The following is a 25161-nucleotide window of genomic DNA, read 5'->3' on the forward strand; positions in this document are numbered from 1 at the left end:
GCAAGGAGATGGGTCGACAATCCTGATGGAGAGCTAAAAAGATCTACTTCAACCAGTCTTCAAATCCGGCCCGCCACACAGTTAGTAGATGTCCTAGAAAATCCTCACCTCATGAACCCAGGCACCCTTGCTAAGTTATGAAATTTGTGAAGCACTTGGGGTGAACTATGGCAGAAGTGTTGGTTATTGAATGAATAGTTCCGTGGGCGGCAAAAGATATTGTTAAACATTTATTGGTGTCTGAGTGAGCATTTATGGAAAATTTTAGACTTGTGTAGGAAAACGGTTTAGATATTATAATTTGAATATACAATAATAATAATCTAATAAAAAAATACTAGAGAAAATAAATACTATGACATTCCCATTTATTACAAAGTAAATTTATTACAAGGTAGGTTGGCTATGGTAACATGATATAATGAATGATTGTTCGTTTAATGATTACCTACCACTAACGTATGAAAAATATGAACATAATACTTTCCTTTATAACTGCAGACGATACATTTTTTTACGGATTTCAGTTCGTTCAAATCGTTACAGATTTTTGCTATTGTTGATTTAGGGTCTTATTGATATTATGTAGGTACAAAAAATAATATTTCTTATTGTCATTAGTAAGTTATAGTTTAAAATGATAAGTTTAAAGAAAACTTAGTTTCATTTGAGGGTATTTATGTGTAAGTTTAAAATAGATTTAAGATAGTGATTCTTTGGTGTTTATATGTTTATACGAAATATTACGTAAAATAAAATTAATAAAGTAAAATACAGTATAGGAACCCCGTTCGAACCCTGAGGAATGCCACTTGTAGCTTCAAATGCAAAAGAAAAGTAGCATGTATTTTATGTACTGATATTATTACCTACGTACTAGAATTCATAAGAAATTTTGTAGTCTAACTAACTAACTAACTAAGTAACCATCACGCCGTTTCCCGGGGTAGGAAGAGAGGACGGACCGCCAGACAACTCGGTCTTGGCACACACTCCTTGCCTCATTCACATTTATACATGGTCCATACATACTCTTCTATTATTCTGACTCTTGACATGTCCCGACTCAAGTATCTGATTCACTTGGTCGTGCCATGTCTTACAATCCTGTATTACAATCCTTTCTTCGCTCATTTGCTCTACATGCCCAAACCATCTAAGCGTCGCTTACTCATTACGCTTACACCAGCCTTGCACTCTTTGCGGATCTCCGCATTTCTCATACGATCATAAATCTTTCTACCACACATACGCCTCAGGGATCTCATTTCTACAGCATTCAGTCTACATTCATTCTTTTCTCTGCTAGTTCTATGCCTCACTTCCTTACATCAGGGTACGAGGGTACAAGTACCAGCACTCCATTGTGGAATGCTAGCTTCGCTTCTTTGGACAATTTTTTGTTAGCGCCAACTGCGTTCAGTCCTTCATTAATGAAGTTACCTGCATTTACCCTTTTTTCAATATCTTTGTCAGCCTTCCCATCTCTCGTAAATATACTCCCTAACTTGCTTCTCAAGCCTAAAAAATAGCATTTCTTTGAAAAAACTCTATGTTTATGAGAATTTTATTGCATACCCTAATAAGGTACATTCAGCTTGCGTATCCATTAATATTTGAGTTGATAGTTCGGAAGTGGTTGGCAAATTTCCCCAATCTTGGAACTAACATAGGAATGTTATTGCTCGAGATGAACTTGCCTCGAGGTGTAAACTTAACCAGCTAATTGCCAGTCAAAGTTGTAAGGCGAAACTCGACCTAGCACCGTAACCTACATGTTTCGTGTACTTATGCATAATTATTAGCGTGTTTCAAGTTTCAGTATCAATAAGTCACCCTGTCTAATTCAAGGATGTATGTGCGAGGTTTAATAGAAATGTGATTTTCTATCAGGCAGTTGAAATTACGTATTTATCAATTAAGAAATCAAATCATATATATAATTTCAAAGTCTGTTCTCAGAAGCAGCCCGAATATGATTCTTGACTATGAAACCGGGGGTCACGGATTAAATCTCTAAATAGTATAAAATACGTAATTGTAAAAAGCATTCACTTTGTGGCTCATCATAATTTATAATAAAAATACATAAATTTGTTTTTGACCACGATAGTTTTATTTTCACTCTACCGTATACCTTAAATGAGTTTAAGTTTTAAGAAACTTAAACTCATTTCGACGAATACATTTTTATTTGGTGCACCTGAAACTAATAATAAAATCATAAATCCCTTTCAATGGCGTAAAATCTTATACATATCCAATTTTTCTTCACTTAGTACAAAAAATTTGCCTACCCACATTAAACCCGCGTTCTATACTGATAACAACTTGGGAAAATTACTTAAAAATACTAAAGATAAAGATCACAAATTTAGCCACTCAGGCATTTACCAACTATGTTGTAACGATTGTCCATCGTTCTACATAGGTAAGACAACTAGAAATATAAATATTAGAATCACGGAACATTTAAGATGTTTAAATAACAATAATTTTTCGGAGTTTGCCAATCATCTCATTTCCACCGATCATACTTTTAGTAAAGATACAGGGGTTAAAATTCTTCACCGTAGTAATAAAGGCAAAAAATTAGATAATTTAGAAGCACTTGAAATCAGAAAAGCCCTCAATAATAACTCCAGTATAATAAATAACCAAATTAATCTGTCTTATAGTCCTCTATTCTTGACATATTTCCAGTTAACCGCTCTGTTCTTCCTGGAATTCCCGTAATTACCCCTTCCACTTTGTCCACATCTCCCTCAAACACTTAACATTTTTGTATTTATGTGTCAATATTTTGTGTAGTAGATCAGTTTTAAATATTCTCCTGACGAAGGAAGGAATCTTCCGAAACCGGTAGAGTGAAAATAAAACTATCGTGGTCAAAAACAAATTTATGTGTTTTTATTATAAAGTATAAAATACATTCGTCTGTCTGTTTGAGCGCTTTCTTCTAAGGCTGGCCGCATACATACGTTTTTCGTATTCGATTTCCGAATTCGTTTTCCGTATTTAGACATCCGAATGCACGGAATCAGTAGAAAATACATTAACTGCCGCACACGTTCGTTTTAGTTCCGAACGGAACAAATTCCTTACGCACATTCCGAATGCGAGCCGGCGCGTTCGGAGAAAACGAATGGAAAAAACCTAATGACGTCATGTGGAACGCAGCTATTGCATACAGTTTGTTTGTGCCGACGCAAACGTACGGAAATTTCCATTCGTAATTCAGTGTTGCCAACGGATCTTGACCTAATATCGCCGTTTCTCATACATAAGGTAGCGTAAAGTAGCCGAATTTGCTGTTAGGTGGGACATGTTTAAAATTGATGTTTTTACGTGAAAATAAAAAATTTTCGTGGGGGGGGGTGGCTAGAGAATTTAAAAAAAAAAAAATTTGTCCCCAGAAAAATTAATTTCATAGGGGGGGGGGGGGTGGCTAGAGAATTTCGGGACATGTTTAAAATTGATGTTTTTGAAGTAGCTTAATTGGCGACCAGTCGCCTTTTAGATTTTTTCGGCGCCGATTCTCGCTCTGAGTAGCCTAAATGGCGATATATCGCCCTTGTTGGCAACACTGGTTCTGACGTTTATACATTCCGAATGAAGAAAAACGAACGTTTGCGCTAGTCTCACGGAATTCCGAATACGGAAAACGAATTCGTAAATCGAATACGGAAAACGTATGTATGCGGCCAGCCTTAGATAGATCTTCTAAGATCTTCTAAGATTCTAGTTTGATATTTTGATAGGGTTTTCATTCAGAACAGTGACAAATCAGAATCCTCAAGTCATGAAAAGTGAAAGGCTAGTATTTTCATAATTTTCTATGTATCACTTTTCAAAAGTGTTCTGATTTGTCATTGAATCATTTGAAACCATTCAACCTCTAATTAAATACGATCTCGAATCAGACAACTAGTTGAATTGTTGGTACACTTTCAATTTTCAATCGATACGATGAACTAAGCAGGCCGATATTACAACTCCCTATTGACATTAATCTCTAAATATGTAGCTTAAATTAAAGTCGCTGTTCGTGTTTGTTTGTTTGTGCGCTTAGTTCTTCTAAACAACGCAATCGATTTTGATAGTGTTTTCAATATCATTAAAAAAAAAATTTCCGAAAGGTTTACATATATAATGAAGGCATATTATATTCATAAAACGTAGAGAAAAGTCTATGTTTTGTAATCAAGTCGTAAAAAAATACTTTCAGGCTCTTAACCGTGTTGAAGTCCTGCTCTTGAGAATCCATGTTCAACATTTTTTATTCTCTGGCACATTCATATGTTTGCAATGTTACGCGGGCCGCAACAAAGTATATCTGGGAATTAAGCACTTGTATTTTTGCATTTAAATATCATTGCAAATAAATATCTTCAATATCATCCGCCAATAATATACCTAGACATACCTCATCCCATGGCACCCCTGCTAAATCACCAAACGAAGCAAACCACTTTAGGCGACCTATGGAAGAGGTGTTGGTTATCGAAGAAATGGTTCCCGGGGCGGCGGTACCCATACCCACCTCAACAAGAATTGATTTCGAGGAAAACTTTAGACAACATTTAACTGTGGTTACCTTCTTATTTTGAAGATTTATTTACAATTGCTTTATCTTATTATCCAAAATACATTGATATATCTTGTCAGCGATAATAAAAAAGATTATTACACTCCGGTCACTGAGAGATTGAGAGCGCGAGGGGTTTATCATAAAATTTGTAAGAAGATATATTTATATATATACATTTTAGTTTTTTTTTTGTACTTTCCATAGATGACGGAATAAACACAACACTGTCCTACGATAACAATTTACGAAGTTGTGCCATATTTCAGAGCCGACCCTGAAGACACCTGAGTGTCTTTACAGAGTTATGGAGAAATAACATTAATTACCTTGTAACCTTAAAAGGACACTCGAAGTTTTCCATCGCGTAATTACTTCTTTATTATGAAACTAGCTGTACCCCGCCACGCGTTTCTGTGTCTTAGTCTGTCTGTGCAGATAGAGACACAATAGCTTTTACATTCAATGCTTACTCAGGCTTTTATGAACAAGATGGCACTGTTGTTCATAAAAGCCTGTTTTTACCTGTCACAGGTGGCATCTATTAAAAATAATTATAAGTTTATTTTGATCGGAGATTTAAGATTTTAAACAAACGAACATTTACAGATTTATTTATATAGAAAGATTGTCTTTTTAAAACAAATAAATATAAAATTAAATAACAATTGTGATATTATTTTAGTTTCCGTTTTGAATGTCTTCTAAAAATATATTAAAAATTGCTAAATCAATTAAATATTAAAAGACGAAACACTTTTCCACTAACTTTATTGATAAAATATTGTACTGCAGGGATGATACAAAATTTCAGCAGCACATCATTTTTTTTCTCAACAAAGCCCAATAATTAAAAATATATACCTATATATAACTACCTTTGCATGGTGTACAGCTCGTTGCACAAGCAGGAAACTGTTTTTTTTCGATCTGAGCATTTCCATATATTTTTTACTTTATTTTATTTTTATCGGCAACTACAGGGTTAAAAAAACTTTTGCAGTATATTTAATTTTTTCAACAAGTTTAAAAAAAAGAAACCATTGCATTCTCCAAAATTACATACACGATTCACATCAAAAATATAACCACATTTAATTAGCAAAAATTTTAAACGTTTGACTTTATTAAATAACACAGATTTGTAAGAGAATAATTTCTTGGCCCTAAATATTTGTCTTAGATTTAGAGTGTTTAAAAAAAATTGCCTAACTGACTCATAAAAGATTACAAAAATCTTTACATACCATAAGTCTTTTCTTGTGACTTATGTAACTAACTTTCGATTCAAAAAAATATTTATATCTCAGGGCAAATGTTTATCACGTATTGCATTACACACTTACGTTAGGAAACATATACAAAATTGCTTTATTTAAATATAGATTGATTTTCTCGCTTGTACAGTTACCAGTTATCGCATCAGTCGCTCGCTGTACTTGGCAGCATTTCTAAAGCATAAACGTCAAGTATCGTAATTACTACCTGAAACTGAAATATGCCAAACTATGTTAATTATGTTGAATGCGTGCTGCTGAGTAGTTCACTTATTGACACTCGCAAATATCTGATATAATATTTAATATAACAATGAACATTTTGCATTGAATAAAAAAAAGATTATTGTGTAGGTACCCTTTTTACGTACCTACTTACAAATGTTCATTCAATGCCTCATTTACACAAGTTCTGCCGGTAACTTAACACCGTTCCCAAGCACGACTGCAGATCGCCAACGAAAGAACAACGGTACACAACAACTGAGGGCCAGTTTGTCTCTCAGAATTTGAACAATTCATCAAATTCCAAAGACAATTTTCAAGTTCTGTTATTTTTTACATCTTTTATTTTATAGATTTTTAAACATTAAAATGTTCAATTACCATACTAGGCTAATTCCCGTGTTATGGTAGCCATTATATCACTTTATCACTATAGGTATATCACTGTAGGTCATTTGTTCCACAAAAATAAAAATAAATACAGAACAGTGACAGAAATTGAAAATTAACTTTCAAATATAAAGAATTCTCCCAAATTCCGTGAAAAAACCCGTCTTTAGTGTTCTTAATTTATTCGACGTGAACTGTTGCTTGTTCGTTAGCGATTTGCAGTCGTGCTTAGGACCGATGACAAGTTATCGACATTATCGATAAATCCTTTATCGATTTACTGTGCTACGTACCCAGGTTTATTCTTGAACCTAGATAATATTACATAAATCATCTTTATAAAAACTCTAATATATATATATTTTATTTTTGTTCTTAAATAGCATTCTGAGGCATTAAAAAACATAGTTTTTTTTATATATAAATAACTAAAGAGAATCAACCAAAGCAAGATAATACATGAATCTTCTTCTACCCAATTGTCCTAAAATGTAATGATCGGAATTAATGGTATATTTTCTATTATAAAATCGATTTAACTAATATTTCCCATTCTCCAAGTAATAATGTGTGGTAAACGGTGTTTTCCGATTATTCTGTCAGTTCATCCAGACTTGATCTCATCACGAAGGGGTCTGTTGGCCTCGTAAGCTAGTTTCCCTCCTTCACTGATCCAAGTACTGCCATTGTGTCCATTAAGTAACATCTGAATTACTCCTGTTGCCACATTATCGGGTCTAGAGAAATGAAAAGAAAGATAGGATAAGGTAATATTAATAACTACTCTGGATGACTATATTTGTGTTATAATATTTTAACGTTCTTACTTCTGTGTCGCTACGGTGGAGAGCTCTTTGAGCCATTCATTGCCAATCTCTCTTGTAAGCATCTTCCCACTGGCTCCAGAAATAATATTGGTATAAGTCATGCCCGGGCAGATAGTCATCATTCGTACCCCTGTCCTTGAGTAGTGGTATGGCATCTGTAATGAAATGCATAAAACCCCATGTCAAACAACCCCATTGTCATGACAAACCCCTATGTCTAATTGAAAATCAGTTTGACATGGGGGTCAACCAATCCAGACAAAGTCTCATTGAGAAGGTTGAAGATAGTCTGCATCGATCTGCATGTTGTGTGTAAATGATACTTTGTCTGATTTAACAAACACTACTCGTTTTAAAATGGCTTTTAAATTATGTGTTTGCATCAGTGCAGTTAGTTTTCAATCGTTAGTTTTTTTAGACAATTTTGTGTCGCCACTGAGAAAACAGGCAGTTTAACAAAAGACATGTGTAATACTCAACCACGCACAACGTTTAAACAGTCGCATGGTATTCATTACTCATTTTAAATTACTAAAATAATGCTGGTACGTACGGCGAAGGCAGAGCTTAGCGCTATGATTCCGGCAGAAAGGGAAGAGTAGATCGGAGATCCTGCCGACGGGCGTAGTCCAGCCATAGATGCTACATTAACTATGGTTCCTCCTGACTTTCCTTCATCCTGGCTCATGTATTTTATGCCTAGCAGTGTTCCACGAATGGTGCCATTCTACAGAAAAACAGCAGAATTTATGGATTAGATCAATAAAGGATTCAAATGATATCTAAAATATTTTCACCAAGTTCCGGAAAAAAATATATACCATTGCTAAAGATCGAATGGTAGCTATCTATAAATTCTGAATATTGTAGTACTTTGCAACACTTTGGAGACATGCTCTTCTTTCTTATGATTGGTAAAAGAGGTCATCAAGGTCAATCAGCCAGTCTAGGACATCAAGCGTCGCCCTGCAGTTCACATCAATTCCTTAGTATAATGGATGGAATGCTTTGAATCCATTCATCAAATAACATTAAAAGCTTGGTATTAAAAATCCAAAAGCCCGTCACTGACTTACCAAATTGACTTGAATTTGCTTTTCCCAGAGGGAGTCATTCAAGATTCCAGCGTTGTTGATGACTATGTCTAATCTCCCAAACTGATCGAAGACAACCTTGAAGGAGTTCTCCATTTCTGCTTGAATGGTGACGTCGCACCTTACAAATACCAATCGATCCTTGCCAAATTCAGCCACGAGTCTTCGGCAAGAGTCCTGCGCCACCATCCGGTCCACTACGGCCAGTTTCTAAAATTTCAAGATATCCGATTAAAACCTTCATTAGATCCCCAGATTTTTCAACCTGCCGTTTTGTTAAATTTATGAATTGAATACAAAGGATGACATTTTCGGTAACTTTGTGGTGATTTCATACATTTAAATTTACAGATACAATTTTAAATATATCAAAAGAGTTGTCAAACAATAGATTAGAGGGGCTTCACTATACAGGAATATGGTGCAAATGAAAGAGCGCCAAACAAACGCTTATCTTTAATAATCCTGCAGGACGAAGAAGAGATAAAGGTTGTAAGGCTGAAGGACGTGGCTGAACGGTGTGAAAGCAAACACATCTTTCGAAATAAGGTTTTGGAGAGAGACGCCAAGGACAGGTATGAGTTGAGACTTTCCTTAGAGTTGATCAGGACTCAGCGGAACAAACGGTTATTGCGCGGGTGATAATGATGATAATAAATAAAGTTTATATTCTAGGCAACTAAATATGAGTTTGAATGTGATTGAAAGAAAGATTTTAATGGTTTATTTGTGGTAACAATAGTACGCGTCTCTCCTTTTCCGAAGTCGCAACAGATTGAAACATATATTAACACTTAGAATGAAGTTATACTGATTTTTTTTTTCAGTGTTGCGTTACCTTCTTCATTTGACAACGTTTCAGACAGCATAACAGTGTCCATTATCAGGGCAGATGCGTAAAAATAAATATAAAAAATAAATCATGAAAATACTTTTGGCCGTGAAAATCTCAAATCATATCTGACTTAGAATGTAGATGTTAAGACCGATATGCCTTGAATAAAGTTAATTTGGAAATTGGAAAAGCTTTGATAGATGATTCAAGTGAATTTAAAATCGTAATAAAAGAAGTCAAGAGTTTTTAAAGATGTTTAAATGCTAAAAGAAGTCTGGGACCCCCGAGGAATACTTAACGCAATATCTCTGCACCGCAATGATGTAATGTAGTTTTTTTAACAGTAACATTGTGATATACTATACAGTAGTGAACGGTGGAAGAAGTCAGAGGCGCCCGAGAAAAACATTACCAATCCACTAGTATATTAATATAATTAAACATTTACCTCAATCCCTCTTTTGAGTAACTCCGTAGCGATGAACAGACCAATTCCATTGGCAGCCCCGGTGATAAGCCCAAACTGTCCTTTAAACTCCTCCGTGCCAGAATCTGCAGAAGTTTGCGACATTTTCCCAGGTGAACTACTTACTTACTCAGTGAAGTGAAAGCGAATAACTGTAGTGTGGATGTTCCGTCCGCATAAATACTATTTAAACAACTGTGCAATTTTTTTCAACATACCTACCTTAACATTATTCACTAGCGGGTCTGACAGATTAAAAAATGGGACCGTGACCACACGCGCCGAATACTTACATTACCATACATTATTCATGCAATAATGTGCGGCAACGATTATTCATGTGCAACATGACCGATGGTCAAATTTTATTTCGGTTTTATCAAATTATGCAATTTTTAAAAAGACACGAAACAAAATTTGCTGTGGCCAACGGAATTTGAATACTAGCTGGGTTACAACATAAATGTCCAGTTTTGTTTTACGGAATTTGAACAATCATCATATTTCAAAGTTAATTTCCAAGTTCTGTGAAAGTTCTATTCATGTGTTGTAATTATGTCATTATGGGTCAGTTTTCTCAAGAACTGAAATAATAGCAGAGCTTGAGTATAACTTTCACAAAACTAGAAAATTAACTTTGAAATTTTAATTTTTAATTTTTTTAATAATTCTGTGAAACAAACGAATCTTAACCTCTGAATGATCTGGATTACTTTCAAACCATTTATATTCTGACTATACTTGTTTTAATAGTGAGAAAATCTAGTCACATTTATCTTTTTTTAATGTTTGCTGAATAAATTTTGTAAATTTTTTTTTAACATTCATTATTTCCGACGAATTCATCATGATAATATAATTTTAGACTGATACCTACGGACGTAAGTTATTTATATTTAAGATTATTAAAAACAGTACGTTACAATTAAAAGATTTTATGTAAAACTGAAAATGATATAAAACGTTTTTCAACTATAAATTTAGCGGTAAGCACCAAATTTTATTGTTCTAGACGATGAATTAGTAATTTTCCGAAGTATTCCTTTAGAAACATCTCAGATTTTAGTGATAGGTTCATCATAAATAATTAAAATAAACCCGACTTAAAGATCAATTAACTGGGCCTGCTAAGGAAAATTCGACCGTAGGTCCGTCCATTACGCCCAGCCGTGCACCGAAATTTTTTGACACGACTTCTTCACTTATGTAACTTTATTTTAGGGTATAAGATTCCGACTTTATTTTAGGTCCCGTCTTAAAAAAGGGCTGATTGTATGTTATGTGGGGCCATACAATTTGCATTTGTTGGCGTTACTATAGTTGTCAATTCATTGACGAAGTCGTCTCTATTGGATTCAAATGATGTCAGAGCAGTCCTGATCTAAGAATCGGAAAAATCTGTTATTTTTTTTCATTTTTCAATACCGTTTTATTCGTTATTACTTTACGGATACACAATACAACTTATTTATTCAGAATCGCCCATTGTTTCTCTTTGTGCATATATTTTGACCAGAATTCCTCAATATTTCAATAATAATATATGATGTCATTATGAAGTATGAAGATAGATATTGTCCTTGAAATATTCAATGTTTTCTTCAAGAGGTCGCCATTATATTCTAGGGCAAGGAATATTCAAATTTTCTTCCTCTATTTTTCTATTTGTTTATAAATTTGACTAATTCACGAAGCTATCAGCAAACAAAATTAATGAAGTCATTAATTCAGTGCGCATAGTCAAACAATAACTTGTAACATCATGATGACGATAGTACGGTAGAATCATTTCAAAGAGATGCAGGTTTCTGTAGTGTACCGTAGAAGTACTACGGAGAAGATAGGGCTGATGATGATGATAATGATGTTTTGACGAAGGAGATGAGGAAGAAGTAGGTAGGGAAGTACCTGGCTATTCAGATCTTTTCAATTCTGAATGGTGGTCTTACACCAGGGCGATACTGATAGTATCTTCCACTCTGGAACGTGCCACAAATATACTATTATTTTTAATGAAAAAATTTTTAAATAATACAAATTGATCAAAAAAAATATTTGTGCACGCCGGGATTTGAACCCGTGACTTCCGACTTGTTAGTCGAAAATCTTACCGCTCGACCAGCGAGGCCGTCGACTGCGGGCGGGTGTTCAAACGTGCGTTCTTTAAAATGTCTTCCTGTAATATAGCCTGACTGAAAAAAACAAATTAGCAAAGCATTTCGAAGACATTTTTCTTTTATGATTGACTTCGTCCAAAACTTTCGGGTTGTTCCTATTTTTTCACGGAATGATAATATTATGCATAGGTCAACAACACGCCTCGTACAAAATCTGAAATCATGAATACATTCATGTCATTTTTAGTATTTCCTTATTGTATATGCATTATTTTGATGTGCATACACTCAAGAATGCAGTGTTTACGAACATTTCATTTTCAAAGTAAGCATATTGATTTCAGATGCGATTTGTGTTTCGATAAGGATGATCAGTTTAGAAAAAAATGAGAAACATTCACCACAGATAAGGGCGTATTATCCATGGTCAGATTTACAAATATAATTTACGTGTCTTCTTTTTGCTATATTTTTTTCAATTCCTTGTAATATCAATGTTGTATAGTAAAAATGATAAACGTTTTTTACCATTTAAATTTTTTATTTTCCTAATAGTTGAAATAGCAGCAATAATTGCTAATCTTTGCGCATTTTCTTGTCAACTAACACAACCAGGGGCATGATTTCCATATATGCACGTAGGCACTGCCTACTCTACTGTACACGCGTAGAATAAAAATGCATATAATTTTCAAATTCATTAATTTATTGCATAAAATAAATCCGAACTTCCGAAAATACGCGCGAATTTCCGCTGGGAATTGCAGCTATGCATGCACACGCCCCATAAAAAGAGGCTTACGTTACAGAGTACTTATTCAATTTTTACATTCCGCACAGAATATTATGTATAATATACGATTGTGTTAGTTTTTTGTTAGTTAGTTTTGTGTTTAAACTATGTGAACACCACTGATCCCGACCACCATACTAACCATATTTAAAAAAAAATGTTTATACTCCCTGATTGAATGTAATTGTGTTGCAGTGACCTAGTTTTCTTTGAACATTTCTTCTAATTATTTTTTACATAAAATGAATAAGCAATTTATTGTAATATTTGTATTTGAATCGTGCATTTATGTTCCGCTTTACATTAAATAATATACTTATTCATTTTTTATACACGCCATAAAGGCTTTTACATGTTCACGTTATCAGTGATTCACGGTTAAGTTGTTCAGGAGTACAATAGGTAGGTACTTAGGACAGGTCGTTTCACGGAATTTGAACAATTCATCAAATTTCAAAGTTGATTTTCAAGTTCTGTGAAGGTTCTACTCAAGTTCTATTATTATATCATTGTTGATAGATTTTTCACAAAACTAAAATACACACATATTTATATATCGTACGTATGTGCATATATAAGGGACGTATTGAGGCGTGAGTTTAAAATCAAAGGTGTTACTTTATGTTTACAATTAATAGCCTAACTATCTAGGTAGCATTACTCATACTAACGTAAATACTGATTTTTTATGTGAAACCACACAAGAGTCCAAACTGTTCCCAACCATCTGGATCCAATGAGACTATAACATCCCCAAATGGATTATGTAGTACTTATGTTTTAAAATAATATTTTTAGGCGTTAATCTTAGGCTACGTATACATCCGCGAGCCGAACTGCCTGAACCTCAAAGTATGGGAAAGAAACGAAGCAACCGCAAATGGTGCGAAACGCCGCTTGCAGTTGATTAGTTCCTTTCCCGTAATTCGTGGTACGGTTCGCGTTTCAGTTCGAAAATGTAAACTTACCCTTACGCAATGCAAAAATATGTTTGTTTGTTTTCTTAGTACGACTAACTAACATTTCAGGGCATCGCACAGTGCTGCGGCACGATACAAGGCTAGTGACAAAAATTATGATTAAAAATAAAAATAATAAAATTGTCGCACAAATAATCTATATTCGTACAGGTTATTCTTAACAGATTATTTTTTCAATAAGCATCATGCATTAGCCATCCAAACTACGGGAAAGTTAATTATTTGTGCGACCTTTTTGTCCATAACCTTGTATGGTAGCACATAATTATGCATCGTCTGGGTATCTTAAAGATGCTTTGATATCAGTTGACATAATTCAAATCATTTAAATAAATTTTGACTGTCAAATTGATAAAACACGAAACATTTTTTTATTCAATTTTTTTTAATCGTTTGTAGTGGAATTCCATTTTATCATCATGTTAAATTTTAAGAAGCTGGTAATTTGAAATTTTGGAAGTATGTGCTTTACGGAGACTGGATAAATCATCAAAATGATAATTCATCACATTTTTAAAAAGTTATATAAAGTCATGAAAAGTGATAAAACAAAAACTTTTTTAACTGGGTTAAGTAGGTTAGGTTAGGTTAAAAAAAATTCATCGTTTTTAATGACTATATATCACTTTTTAAATGTGTGTTGAATAATCACTGTGTTGAGTTATCATGGAACCGTGCTTTGCACTTTATAATGTATTATGAACGTATCATTTTTAACTTTATTTAAATTTGTTTTGTAAATAAATTTTTAGATACATTAACACTTCGATTTGATGTTTTATCTTTATAAATTAGATGAGAAGTCAAAGGGAAGGTATACTAAACACAATAATTGATTTTTTTCTTTTTTTATTATGTTATCTTTGAATATACATAATATAATAAGATTATGAAGTCCAAAAATCTCTCCGTTATGACCAGTGAAAAAAGAGTGTTAAGTACCTTTAAGTGTGTATTGGAGACGAATATATATTAATAATATATAAACTATAAGCGTATTTATACTGACATTCATTAAACATTATTATTCTTGTTTGACAATTTGACGTAGATAAAGCGTAGATCAATATTTGTTTTATTTGTGTCAAACTACAGAATTACAATAAACACATTTGTAGAAATATTCTTTGTGCCTTTTTTTCATTGCTTGAGTTCTAGAGATGTGCGAATGTTTAGTCAGTTCACTTCTTCATGGCGTTCCTGTCTGGGATCTGAACCTCGTACACGGGCTTGCCTCCCTCACTGACCCACACTGAGCCATTGGCTCCTGTCTTCAGCAAGTGCAGCATTCCTTGGGCGACGTTGTCAGTACTGGAATTTAAAATAGAATTATTGGTTAAATTTTCACGCATAATGTATCTGCTTCTACACTAACAGCATTTTTTGATAAAATTCTAAAAGTTATCATCACCCACAACATCGTTATCTTCGTCATTATCTTTCTGTTTAACATTAATAACTATTTCAACATGATCACTATCATCTTCGACATCGACACTAACAGCATTATCTTATGAAATTCTAAAAGTTATCATCACCCACAACATCGTTATCTTCAACATTACCTTTCTATTTAACATTGATAACTATTTCCACATTATCACTATCATCTTCGACATCACCATATATTATCATTTTTAAGCCCCCGCATACACAATTTCTACCGATTTAAAACAAGTTTCTAGTTAACTATTTAAGTCACAAAAATCGCAAAGTAAGCTCCGAAAATTATTAAAAACACGTTTTGTTCTGTTATTTAATATGTGATAGGCATGAAAAAATTCAGTGTATTTTTAAATGCAACTAAAGCATTTTTCGAGAGGTTTTTACTCTATTTCAAACAAGTCGTGTTTAATAAAATATTTTCACCATTTTTTTAATATTACCACGCTACCTCTCTAACATTCGTATTTACATATCTTACTTTCAAACCATCTTTGAACGCTTATTATGGGGCCTTAACATCTTCTTGTTTACCAAGACGATCAAAATCTTTGAATACCTCATTTTCATTTTTTTACGATCTTAACAATATCTTTAACGTCACCATCTTCAAAATCAACATGTTAAAAATCACCATATTTTTCAATCATATCACCATCGCAAGCGTTATCATTTTAAACATTTTTGTGAAAATTATCTTCTTTACCGTTGCCACTATAGATTAAAGAATGACACAAGAAATGCCTTGGGTGTGCTTACTGGTCTTAATATTTACCCAATCGGAACTTAAATTTCCAATACAAAACTGTGTTTACGAAAATCAAATGGTATGGTGATATACGATGTCAGGTGAGTATAGTGTGACAGAGCGCTCTCTCAAATTTGTACGTAAGGCAATTCTAGTTTTCTTAATTATTCTATGATTTCCACCATAAACTTATATACTATCATTACGATTACGGAAATTACGATTCCTTTTACTTTCTTCAGAATGCATTTCTAAAAGCAAATATTTATTGTTTAGATTCATTAATTCCCCAACCAATCGTACAATGTAATTATGTATATGAAAAAGCGCATTATGATGTACTTACGGTTGTGCGGGGAGCGCGCTGAGTTCCCTGTGGCACTCCGTGCTGACGTCCTCGGTGAGCTGGCGGGTGCCGGAGCCGGAGATGAGATCAGTGTTGGTCACTCCGGGACACATGACCAGCATGCGGATTCCAGTCTTGTTGTAGTGGTACGGGAGCTGCAGCACAAATAAATCATCATTAGCAAAATCATCTATTTTAGTTCTAGTTCTAGTCTCAGGTACATAAATTCTTTAAAAATTATGGACTTCTCAGCAAAGCAGTATCTATACCCATAAGATACACGTGTAGCATTCTCATTTAATGTAATATTATCACTAAAATCAAAGTGTATTTAAGGTAAAATATTCTTACTGGATTCAAATACTGACTCGTTTTAAATTTCTCACTGATTTTAGAATATTTTTTTACATTAACCCCACACAGGAGGCCATGAAGAAAATTATTTCAATCAGGCCTATGTCATGTTTTGGGATGCTGTGTTGAGGGTGTTTTTTAAGGAAATGAAGGAGAGGAAGTTCTAGGAAGGTAAAAGTTATGGATTCAACTTACTCGCTAACCCAAAAATTTAAAATTTAGGATACTTTTCAGCGACGAAAAGCTCCCAATGAGAATGACTAGCAAGTCCATATAAATTCAATGGTAAAAGACGAATTTGCAACATAAAAATTTTCATAAATAAATGTACATATACAGTTCGGAAGAGCTGCTTGTTTCTTCTATATTTCAAGAAAGTAAAGTTGTGATTCGTGGAATTGAAATGAAAAAGTTAATATTAATGCTTTTGAAACCAAAGAGTCATAAATCACAGACATTATTTTGTCACGCGAAAATGTAAGGAAGAAAATTTCAGTCTTTCTGTTGTACTTCGGTTTTGCAAACGAATCATATTCACAAAATAGTTCTATAATAATTACGATACGCTCTAGTGGGTTCCTAGTATATATAATAGCAATAACAATTCGATATCATATCAGTGGTAAACATCAGTCATCCAAACCTAAAAGCATTGTGAGTAGTTGAGGGTTTCGCTATAGATTTTTTGTGGATTCAGTGCTAAAAGGTGTTTGTTCACATAATTATTTTATCCTTTTGTTAATCTTATCGGTGTCAGTAGCCAAAATGATTTTTACAGTAGTGTACAGTATCTCCCACTATGGAATGGTGTACATCTGTTCTTCTGCAAGTATAGATTTACGAACTTATTTGTGCTGGCGGCCAAAAGGCAAAATACTAAAAAACTCCATATATTTACAATGTAATTTAATGCAGTCCACGCCCCCGACTGATAAGCTTTTATGTGTGTATGGTGGAACTAAAGTAATTTCACAAAGTGAATGTGCAATAATTTTTGCAAATAACGTGAAGTGTCGTTGTGCTTTGACATTTATGTTAAAGGCAGATAGAGAAAGAGTTGACAACAAGCAATGGAGCGATACACACTTGAAGAATGCGGAATTATTGTTACTGCTAATAAGCAGATATATGATATGACCAATATGACCAATATGACAAATATGAATAAATATGACAAATATGACCAATTTCCGATCTGTTGCTCCCCACTTTTTACAATAGATAGAGTCTTGAATGCGCAAAAATCAAATATTTTGTTTTCTTTGGTAAGCACCTCTCTTAGGCACACTATTAAGTAACGACAATTTGTGAATTTAAAAGGAAAGCTTTCTGTGGTAAAATTATCTATATCTTGTTTACCAAAATAACTAGACTTTAATGTGAAAAATATTGCGATTACTAGTAAACACATAACTTAGTAAGTACGTACATTCTAAAGTAGTCAAATTTTGAAAGAGTGCCAATTTTTTTCATTCGCGTCTTGTATACAAACACTTTACTTTTTTGTATAAAGCGTTTGTGTACGCGAATAAACAGGTCGCTTTTATCAGTTTTATCGTGTGTTTTTTGCGAACAAAGGTTATCAATACTTTTTAAATAGATTGTACTTGAATTTCACTTTGAATGAATGAATGCAAATTTTGGAAGTGGAAACTAACCTACTTCCCGACATCCGATCATGACACATTGCAGATAGACTCGTTGTCGATGACAATGTATTCAACTTTCGGTGATAGTCAAGTACACACTTGCGGACATAATGCGCATTTTTATGAACTAATAAATTTTGACATTACAACAGTCGATATACTAAATAAAATATCTGTATATCTCAAAAATACTTCAAATCAAATTAGTATGGATGTACAGTGAACAGTTGTCCCCGGCACGTACTTATATTTTTTGGCAACTTTACAAGAACGATATTTAACGCCGAATTTGCTTTCATTATACTTTACAACTATCACCTAAAAACTGCAATGGTTCTTAAATTGTTTTTTTTTTCAAAAACAGCTCTCTATGTATGAACGCTTCGTGGCTCTTAATAGTTGGATAATAAATACGTTTTTTCCGCAGAGCGAGCAAATTTTTTTTTAATTATTTTCAAATATACTACCTCGTTTTATTCCAACGAACAAGTTAAACGTTTTCATCATAAAAGAGACACACTCAAAATCATAAAACCTTAGAAAAGATGACATGTGAGAAAAACCGATTGAACGTTTTATAGCTTACCTACCACCCAAGAGTGGTGAGGCCAATGATGATACGCTTTGTTTCTGTGTACACGAGACAATCAACCAAGAAACCAAATGGAACACTTCATGCAATATTCCACAAGGCTCCAAATATGGACCCACTATAAATCTCAATCCAAGTAAAATAAACAGGTTTTTAAATTTTATTAAAGGAAAAAACTTAATTATTTATTTAGTTGATTGATTAAATAGTTCAACTTACCGCCCAGGAGGTTGTGAGTCCAATGACAGCATGCTTTGTGCCTACGTAGACGGGACAGCCAGCCATGGGGGCCAGACCAAGGATGGAGGCAATGTTGACAACGGTTCCTCCACGGCCGCCAGTCTCCTTGCTCATGATCTTAGTGGCCAACATAGTTCCGAATACGACAGCGTTCTAGAAGAAGACACGTATATATAAATATAAATGATTTTTATTGTAATGATAAAAATACGAGAAAAGACTTATGAAAGAAGTAAAATAGTAGAGCTAATTCGCATACGGTCAAAACAAAAACCTTCATAATTATCATAAAAATCGATAGTATCTACCAATTTATAATATTGCAATAAAGTAGTTAATAATTATTATTTTTAGAAGTGCAGTGAAAAAATCCATTTAGGAAAGAGATTTGGATGGAGTAAAAGAGGAAAACAAATATCATTGGTATTTATGAGCCTCTACCTATTCAAATATTTGTGTGAGCCTATCATCATTTCAACATTGATAAATGAACAAAATAGTCAAAATGCAATGTATAAACACTGTGTGACATGTTTCGCTATCGTCAAGTTCAAATAAGGATCTACCTACCTTGTTTAAAAATAGAAGATTTGACAACATCTCATTTAAAGTACCTGCACAGAATAACCTGGGTGGCCTGTACCTATTAGCCATAAGAATTTTCGAAAGCCTTGGTAACAATGTAACTAAATACAAAAATTTAAGAAAAACTACAGGCCGCCTCAGAACAGGAAACCCTAGTGAGGAGGACTGTGAAAAAATACAAAAAATATACTTATATTATACTTTAAACCTACATAATGTACAAATTTTGCTATTGATATTAATAAAAAATAAAAAAAATAAAAAATGGGACTTTGGGGTATCTGGGTATCTGAGACAATCTAGGTGGAACTTGAAGAATTGAGGGAAGCCCAGGGAAAACTAGGGGAATCTATAACCAAGGGAAACATAGGGCACCGAAGGAACCGTAATGTTACCTAAAGAAAAATATTGGAACCTGGGGTGTTATCTCAGATTTTAATATGTTGTTTGAAGAGTAGGTACTCACAAAGTGGAGTATCTGCTTCTCCCAAAAGAATTCAGGGAAACCAAAGGACGTTAAACTAAACACAGGGGAACTTAGGGTAACCTCGGCTAACCGAGAATGGAAACATAGGGGAACTAAGGATAACCTAAGCTACTCGAGGATAAAAATATAAGGGATCTAGGGGAGCCTAGGATAGATTTCTTATTTGGCAAATTTTTCGAAAAATACTCACAAAGTTGATGAGGATCTGCTTCTCCCAAAGTCCGTCATTCATGATGCCCGCATTATTGATGAAGATGTCCAGCGTCTTGAATTCGGCCACCACAGAGTTGACGGCTGCCTCGAACTCCGCCTTGTTGGTGACGTCACATTTGACGAACTTTACGCGGTCCTTGCCGAGCTCGGCGCTCAATGCGGCAACAGTCTGCTCGCCTGCGGCTACGCTCACGTCCAAAATGGCCACTTTCTGGAAAGACAAATTGAAATTTAATTTAAAAAACGACGAGGATTTCTTCTTACATAATGTACTTATGTTGAACTAGGCCGATTCGGCAGACTATAGGAAACACAATAGCCCACAATAGGAAACACTAGAAGGACGGGAAAGATGTCAATGGATAGGTATAAACGAAAAACAAGATTCAATCTTAGAGTAACAATATAATTCTCTAAGGATTCAACCAGAATGGGTGGCTTACTATGTCCAGTAATCCCCAAACCAAAAGGTAAGAAGATTCTTTGGAAAATAGAAATTAGCGAAAAGAGGCCATTTAAATTCCGAATACTTTTTCACGTATTTTCAATTCCCGACAAAAGGCTCGTAAAATTAGTGAAATTGCCATACAAATCTTAATCATAAAGCAAAAATCTGATTGTATGTAGCCGATAAAACTTTCTTACCGTTAGTTGTGATAAAATTTTCTCAGTTTTACTTTCACTGTGAGCTGTGGAGTTTTGAAAAATCGATAATTTGTCAAAAAAAATCCGGTTAGATGCTGTATTGTTGTCCAAAAATTTTCGATCGATCTATATTTTTTATTTAAGAGTGTTTGAACGATCGGTTATTTATAAATGCACTATTCGTGAAAGTAGTCACCGACTTTTACGAATGTTGCTATACCTTTGTGTACACTCGCCATCAATTAATTCGTATTCAAGTACCTATCGGATCGCTTTAATTTCCCAGTAATTTTGCTTTACGTTATCCAAAACGTCTACTGGGAAAAGGGGATTTTTTCAAACAGACTAAAATCGGTCTATGAATTTCTATATTTGTGAACTTTCTCAGTTAATTTAAATTCGTTCTATTTCCGAAATAAATGTTTTCTCTTTTAAGCATTTTCTCCGGTAAGAATCGTCAACATTTTCGTGCAGATATATTTCTTCTGTTTATCTACAATTTGACTTTGAATTAACTGCAAAGGTCAAATACAAATGACTTAACACCATTATCAAATGATTCAGATAAATATTTTTTTATTATTAATTTATTATAATTTTTTTTATGCCGACAATCTTAATTGCACAAGATGTTATTTTTACAGTGATGCAATACTTCTCTAAGCAAAACGCACAATTTTAAATATGTGCATACACCAATTAACGGACTGATAATTCAGTGTATGATCATTATGAAATTCTATAGATTTAAAATCTAATAATTGAACTTGGGAGCCACCTCTGGGCTGGACCCCAAAATTCTTGGTAAACCTACTTGATTCTGTGCAAAGGATGGTGGTCTGTCTGATTGACAATCCTTTGCTATCTCTAGTGCACAGACGCAATGTAGACATGCTGAGTATGTTCTATGGTTATTTTAATAGAGCCTGCTCTGTACACCTGCTTGAAACTCGACGGACACGAGCAGAACATCCGTTCATAGTTGGTTTCATGAAAACACATACATTTTTGTGTAAGACTGCTCGTATGTGGAACAAGCTACCGGCATATGTTTTTCCACCTTCATATAATCCGAGACTCTTCGAGGCCCGCATCAATAAAAACATAGTTCCCCTGTCTTTAAACTGTATAGACAAAGGCACTGTTGAGAGGTGTCACATAAAACAATCAATTTTACCACGAGTAGGAAAATTTTGTTTGAGCACACGAACACGCCCACAATACACATAACCGATATAAATTGGTTTATACTTTCAGTGATCTAGGAATTGCTTGCAAAATGTAACACTGTCATTGTGGCTTCTCTCACATGTGCTATGTATGTGCAGTAGTAACTATGTTTTATCCGATTTAAATCGACCATTTGCCATTTCGTATGCGTGTAAATTTTTCTGTTATGTTCCGGTTCCGGTTCAAGATGGTTGCATTGTTCGAGTCCACCTTTTATTCGCATCATCGTGGTTCTAACTACGAGCTGTCAAATCGGAAAACAATGCACCTACCTACCGGCCTGAAGAATGTTTGAAAAAAGGATGATGAAATTTCTTTCGACCAATTGTATAATTCCTTATTTGAATTTTTTTAATTACGTAAAATATTTATGGCTTATAATTAAATAGGTAGGTAATTAAATACCATCTTATGATTTCAGAAAAAAATATAGGCGAGATCTACTAACTATTCACAGAAGTGCCATTTTTATATTTATCGAAAATAATAAAATATATTACACAATATTTGAACTATGTATTTAGTACCTAACAAAAAAACTTTTATTTTATAAAGATAAGAAGAATCGATCAATTAAAAAAAATGTATTCATGTGTTTTTATAGTTTCTCATTAACGAGAGATTAATCATTGATGATTATTGCTCAATTGGTAAAAATCTAAATTAATTTGATATATCAGGTGATAATGGTGTATAACCAATTACCAAACTGACAATAAAGAAAGCAAATATTATTGTCGCAGGTAATTTTAATAAATATTTTTCTGTCTTTGAAACTTCGAAATCTACCTGATTTAGTCCTCAAAAGTGAAATGTTAACTAAAAACCACATAAATAATAATCATTCGAAAGTAGTCATGTACACTTTTACATTTTATCATAATAAAATTAAATTTAATAAGATACTTTGAAAACAAAAATTAAATGTCTACCGGCTTCAAACAAAATACTTAAATAATACTTGCGAATAAATACGAACTCTATCTATTATCGTTATATTTATTATATTATAACTAAATCAATTGTTAATCAGTCATTCATAAAACACTGAAAATATCACTTTGGATGTCACTTTTTGTGATGAACATAATGATTTAAAACAAACATAAATGTTACTAAACATGTTTTAAAATATTTTTTTTGTAAATTAAAGTGTTTACATGTATACCTAATTCAAAACAATAATAAATAACAATATTGACTGACCGCGACTCCAGCCTTCAGAAGCTCCCTGGTGTAACTGACTCCAATACCATTGGCAGCTCCGGTAATAAGGGCCAACTTTCCTTTAAGATCCATCTTTATTTTGATTTAAAAAGCACTCGCACAAGTTAAACAACTGAGATGAATCCTAGAGATGTGACTCCGGGAACCGCGACAAACCAATGGCTCGTTTCTCCACACCCCTCAACTTTTATAGCAGAGCAAGGATACTAATCTCGGTAAACATGCGCCAAGCCACGGTATTAATAAATATAATCAGTACGTATCGTAAATAAGTAATGAAAAAAATACAACGGCGATATTTTTGTCAGCTTTTTTTAAACTGTTTTCTGTGCTTTTGGCACGTAAGCAAATTAAACACAGTGAAAAATGTGAATTTTAGTTTTATTGCAGTTTATTATTGGGTTCTTAACATCTGCTGTTATTGACAAATATTTGTACTTAGATGTTGCGGCTGGCGTACTTAGAATATATAATAGTTTATAAACAATGGTGTACGATATCATTTTGATATTCTCTGCTTACTAATTATCACAATAATGTTAAAAAAAATAGCAAGCACTTCTGCAAATTGTGTCTATAAATAATTGAATATTGACACATACTGCTAATAAGAAAAAAAAATTAAATGTAAGACAAGTAAATTACGATTTCGCTAAGTGTATTTGATGTATTTATTAGTATACGCGACAGCTGTTTGGCCTTCCAAATGAATAATCTAACTGTATCCAATCGATATATTTTTTGATAACTTGGAAGAATATATTTTTTGTTTTTTTTTTCAAGATTTTAATCGTTTTTCCAAAACGAATAGCAATAATTGCTCAAGTTAAATACGCTATTGATAATAATAAGAGCTAGTGGTGTAATTTGTTTTTTGAGATCGTTATTTATTATGACGACATTATTGACGAGATTTCGTAACCAGTAAATGCATTCATAAATTATATTTGCATTATATTATGTAAATATCCAAATTTAAAAAATAATTTTAAACATATTTTTGTAACGTTATCCTTCCACATTCATAATACACTCTAGGGATGTGTCGAGCCAATCAGGTGGTCCCTTTATTTTAAGGGATTGCAGGTAGCCCCATATTATTATACATATTCCCCTCTATTTTACCCGAGGATGTCACGTACACGGCATCCCTTTCATTCAACGATGTTCTAGAATGATCTATAGCAGTGCTTCTCAACGCATAGCGCACGCCCCACTGGGAGGGGGCGATTTGATTTTTTGGGGGCAATGTCCAAATTATTAATACCTATATACAGGGTGTATCGGCACGTACCCGACAAACTTTAACCAGCTATTCCTTAGCATATTTGGAGTAAAAAATCGTATGTGCACTTTGCTGTCCGGTAACGTTTTTTTTTAATAAAAAATTTATTATTCATATTTTCACCACATGTCACCACTGTTTTATCCTTTGTCAAAGTTTGAAAACCCATCTGGCAAATATTTTATTCGAATTCCGTTGAATAATGCACGTGTGTACCTATATTGGCGCACTTTTACAAGCACAGCGAAATGGCACGGCACCATTCGTCTCATTTTTAACTATTATTATTTAGTGTGTGCGAAAGAGCGAAGACGCTTTTTGACATACTTGCAGCTTTAACAGCTGTTGAACACGAAACGCAATGCCAATGACAGTGATGTAGTGTGGAAATTTTAAATTTTTTTGTTTTCAATTGAAAAAAAAATGCTACCGGACAGCAAAGTGCCCATAACATTTTTTACTCCAAATGTGCTAAGGAATAGCTGGTTAAAGTTTGTCGGGTTAGTGCCGATACACCCTGTATAA

The 25161-nt window shown here is 33.7% G+C and overlaps 2 protein-coding genes across 4 annotated transcripts in view; one reads left to right on the forward strand and one right to left on the reverse strand.

The window, feature by feature from the left end:
• Nucleotides 1–25161, forward strand: part of LOC149421495 (glycine receptor subunit alpha-4-like) — a 222397-nt gene that overhangs the window by 143257 nt on the left and 53979 nt on the right. The gene's annotated exons all lie outside the window — the stretch shown is intronic.
• LOC149421503 (uncharacterized) lies at nucleotides 5430–23543 on the reverse strand. Its single transcript, XM_089634682.1, has 10 exons — nucleotides 23331–23543; nucleotides 20227–20460; nucleotides 18944–19117; nucleotides 16130–16284; nucleotides 14778–14903; nucleotides 9685–9829; nucleotides 8384–8611; nucleotides 7861–8034; nucleotides 7308–7462; nucleotides 5430–7217 (listed from the first exon to the last, which is right to left on the reverse strand). The coding sequence occupies exons 1-10, from the start codon at nucleotides 23421–23423 to the stop codon at nucleotides 7085–7087; spliced, it is 1617 nt and encodes a 538-aa protein (XP_089490808.1). The 5' UTR covers nucleotides 23424–23543; the 3' UTR covers nucleotides 5430–7084.

The sequence above is a fragment of the Hesperophylax consimilis genome, chromosome 8, assembly GCF_061612785.1.
Source record: "Hesperophylax consimilis isolate HC1 chromosome 8, BYU_Hcon_1.0, whole genome shotgun sequence".
NCBI lineage: Eukaryota > Metazoa > Arthropoda > Insecta > Trichoptera > Limnephilidae > Hesperophylax > Hesperophylax consimilis.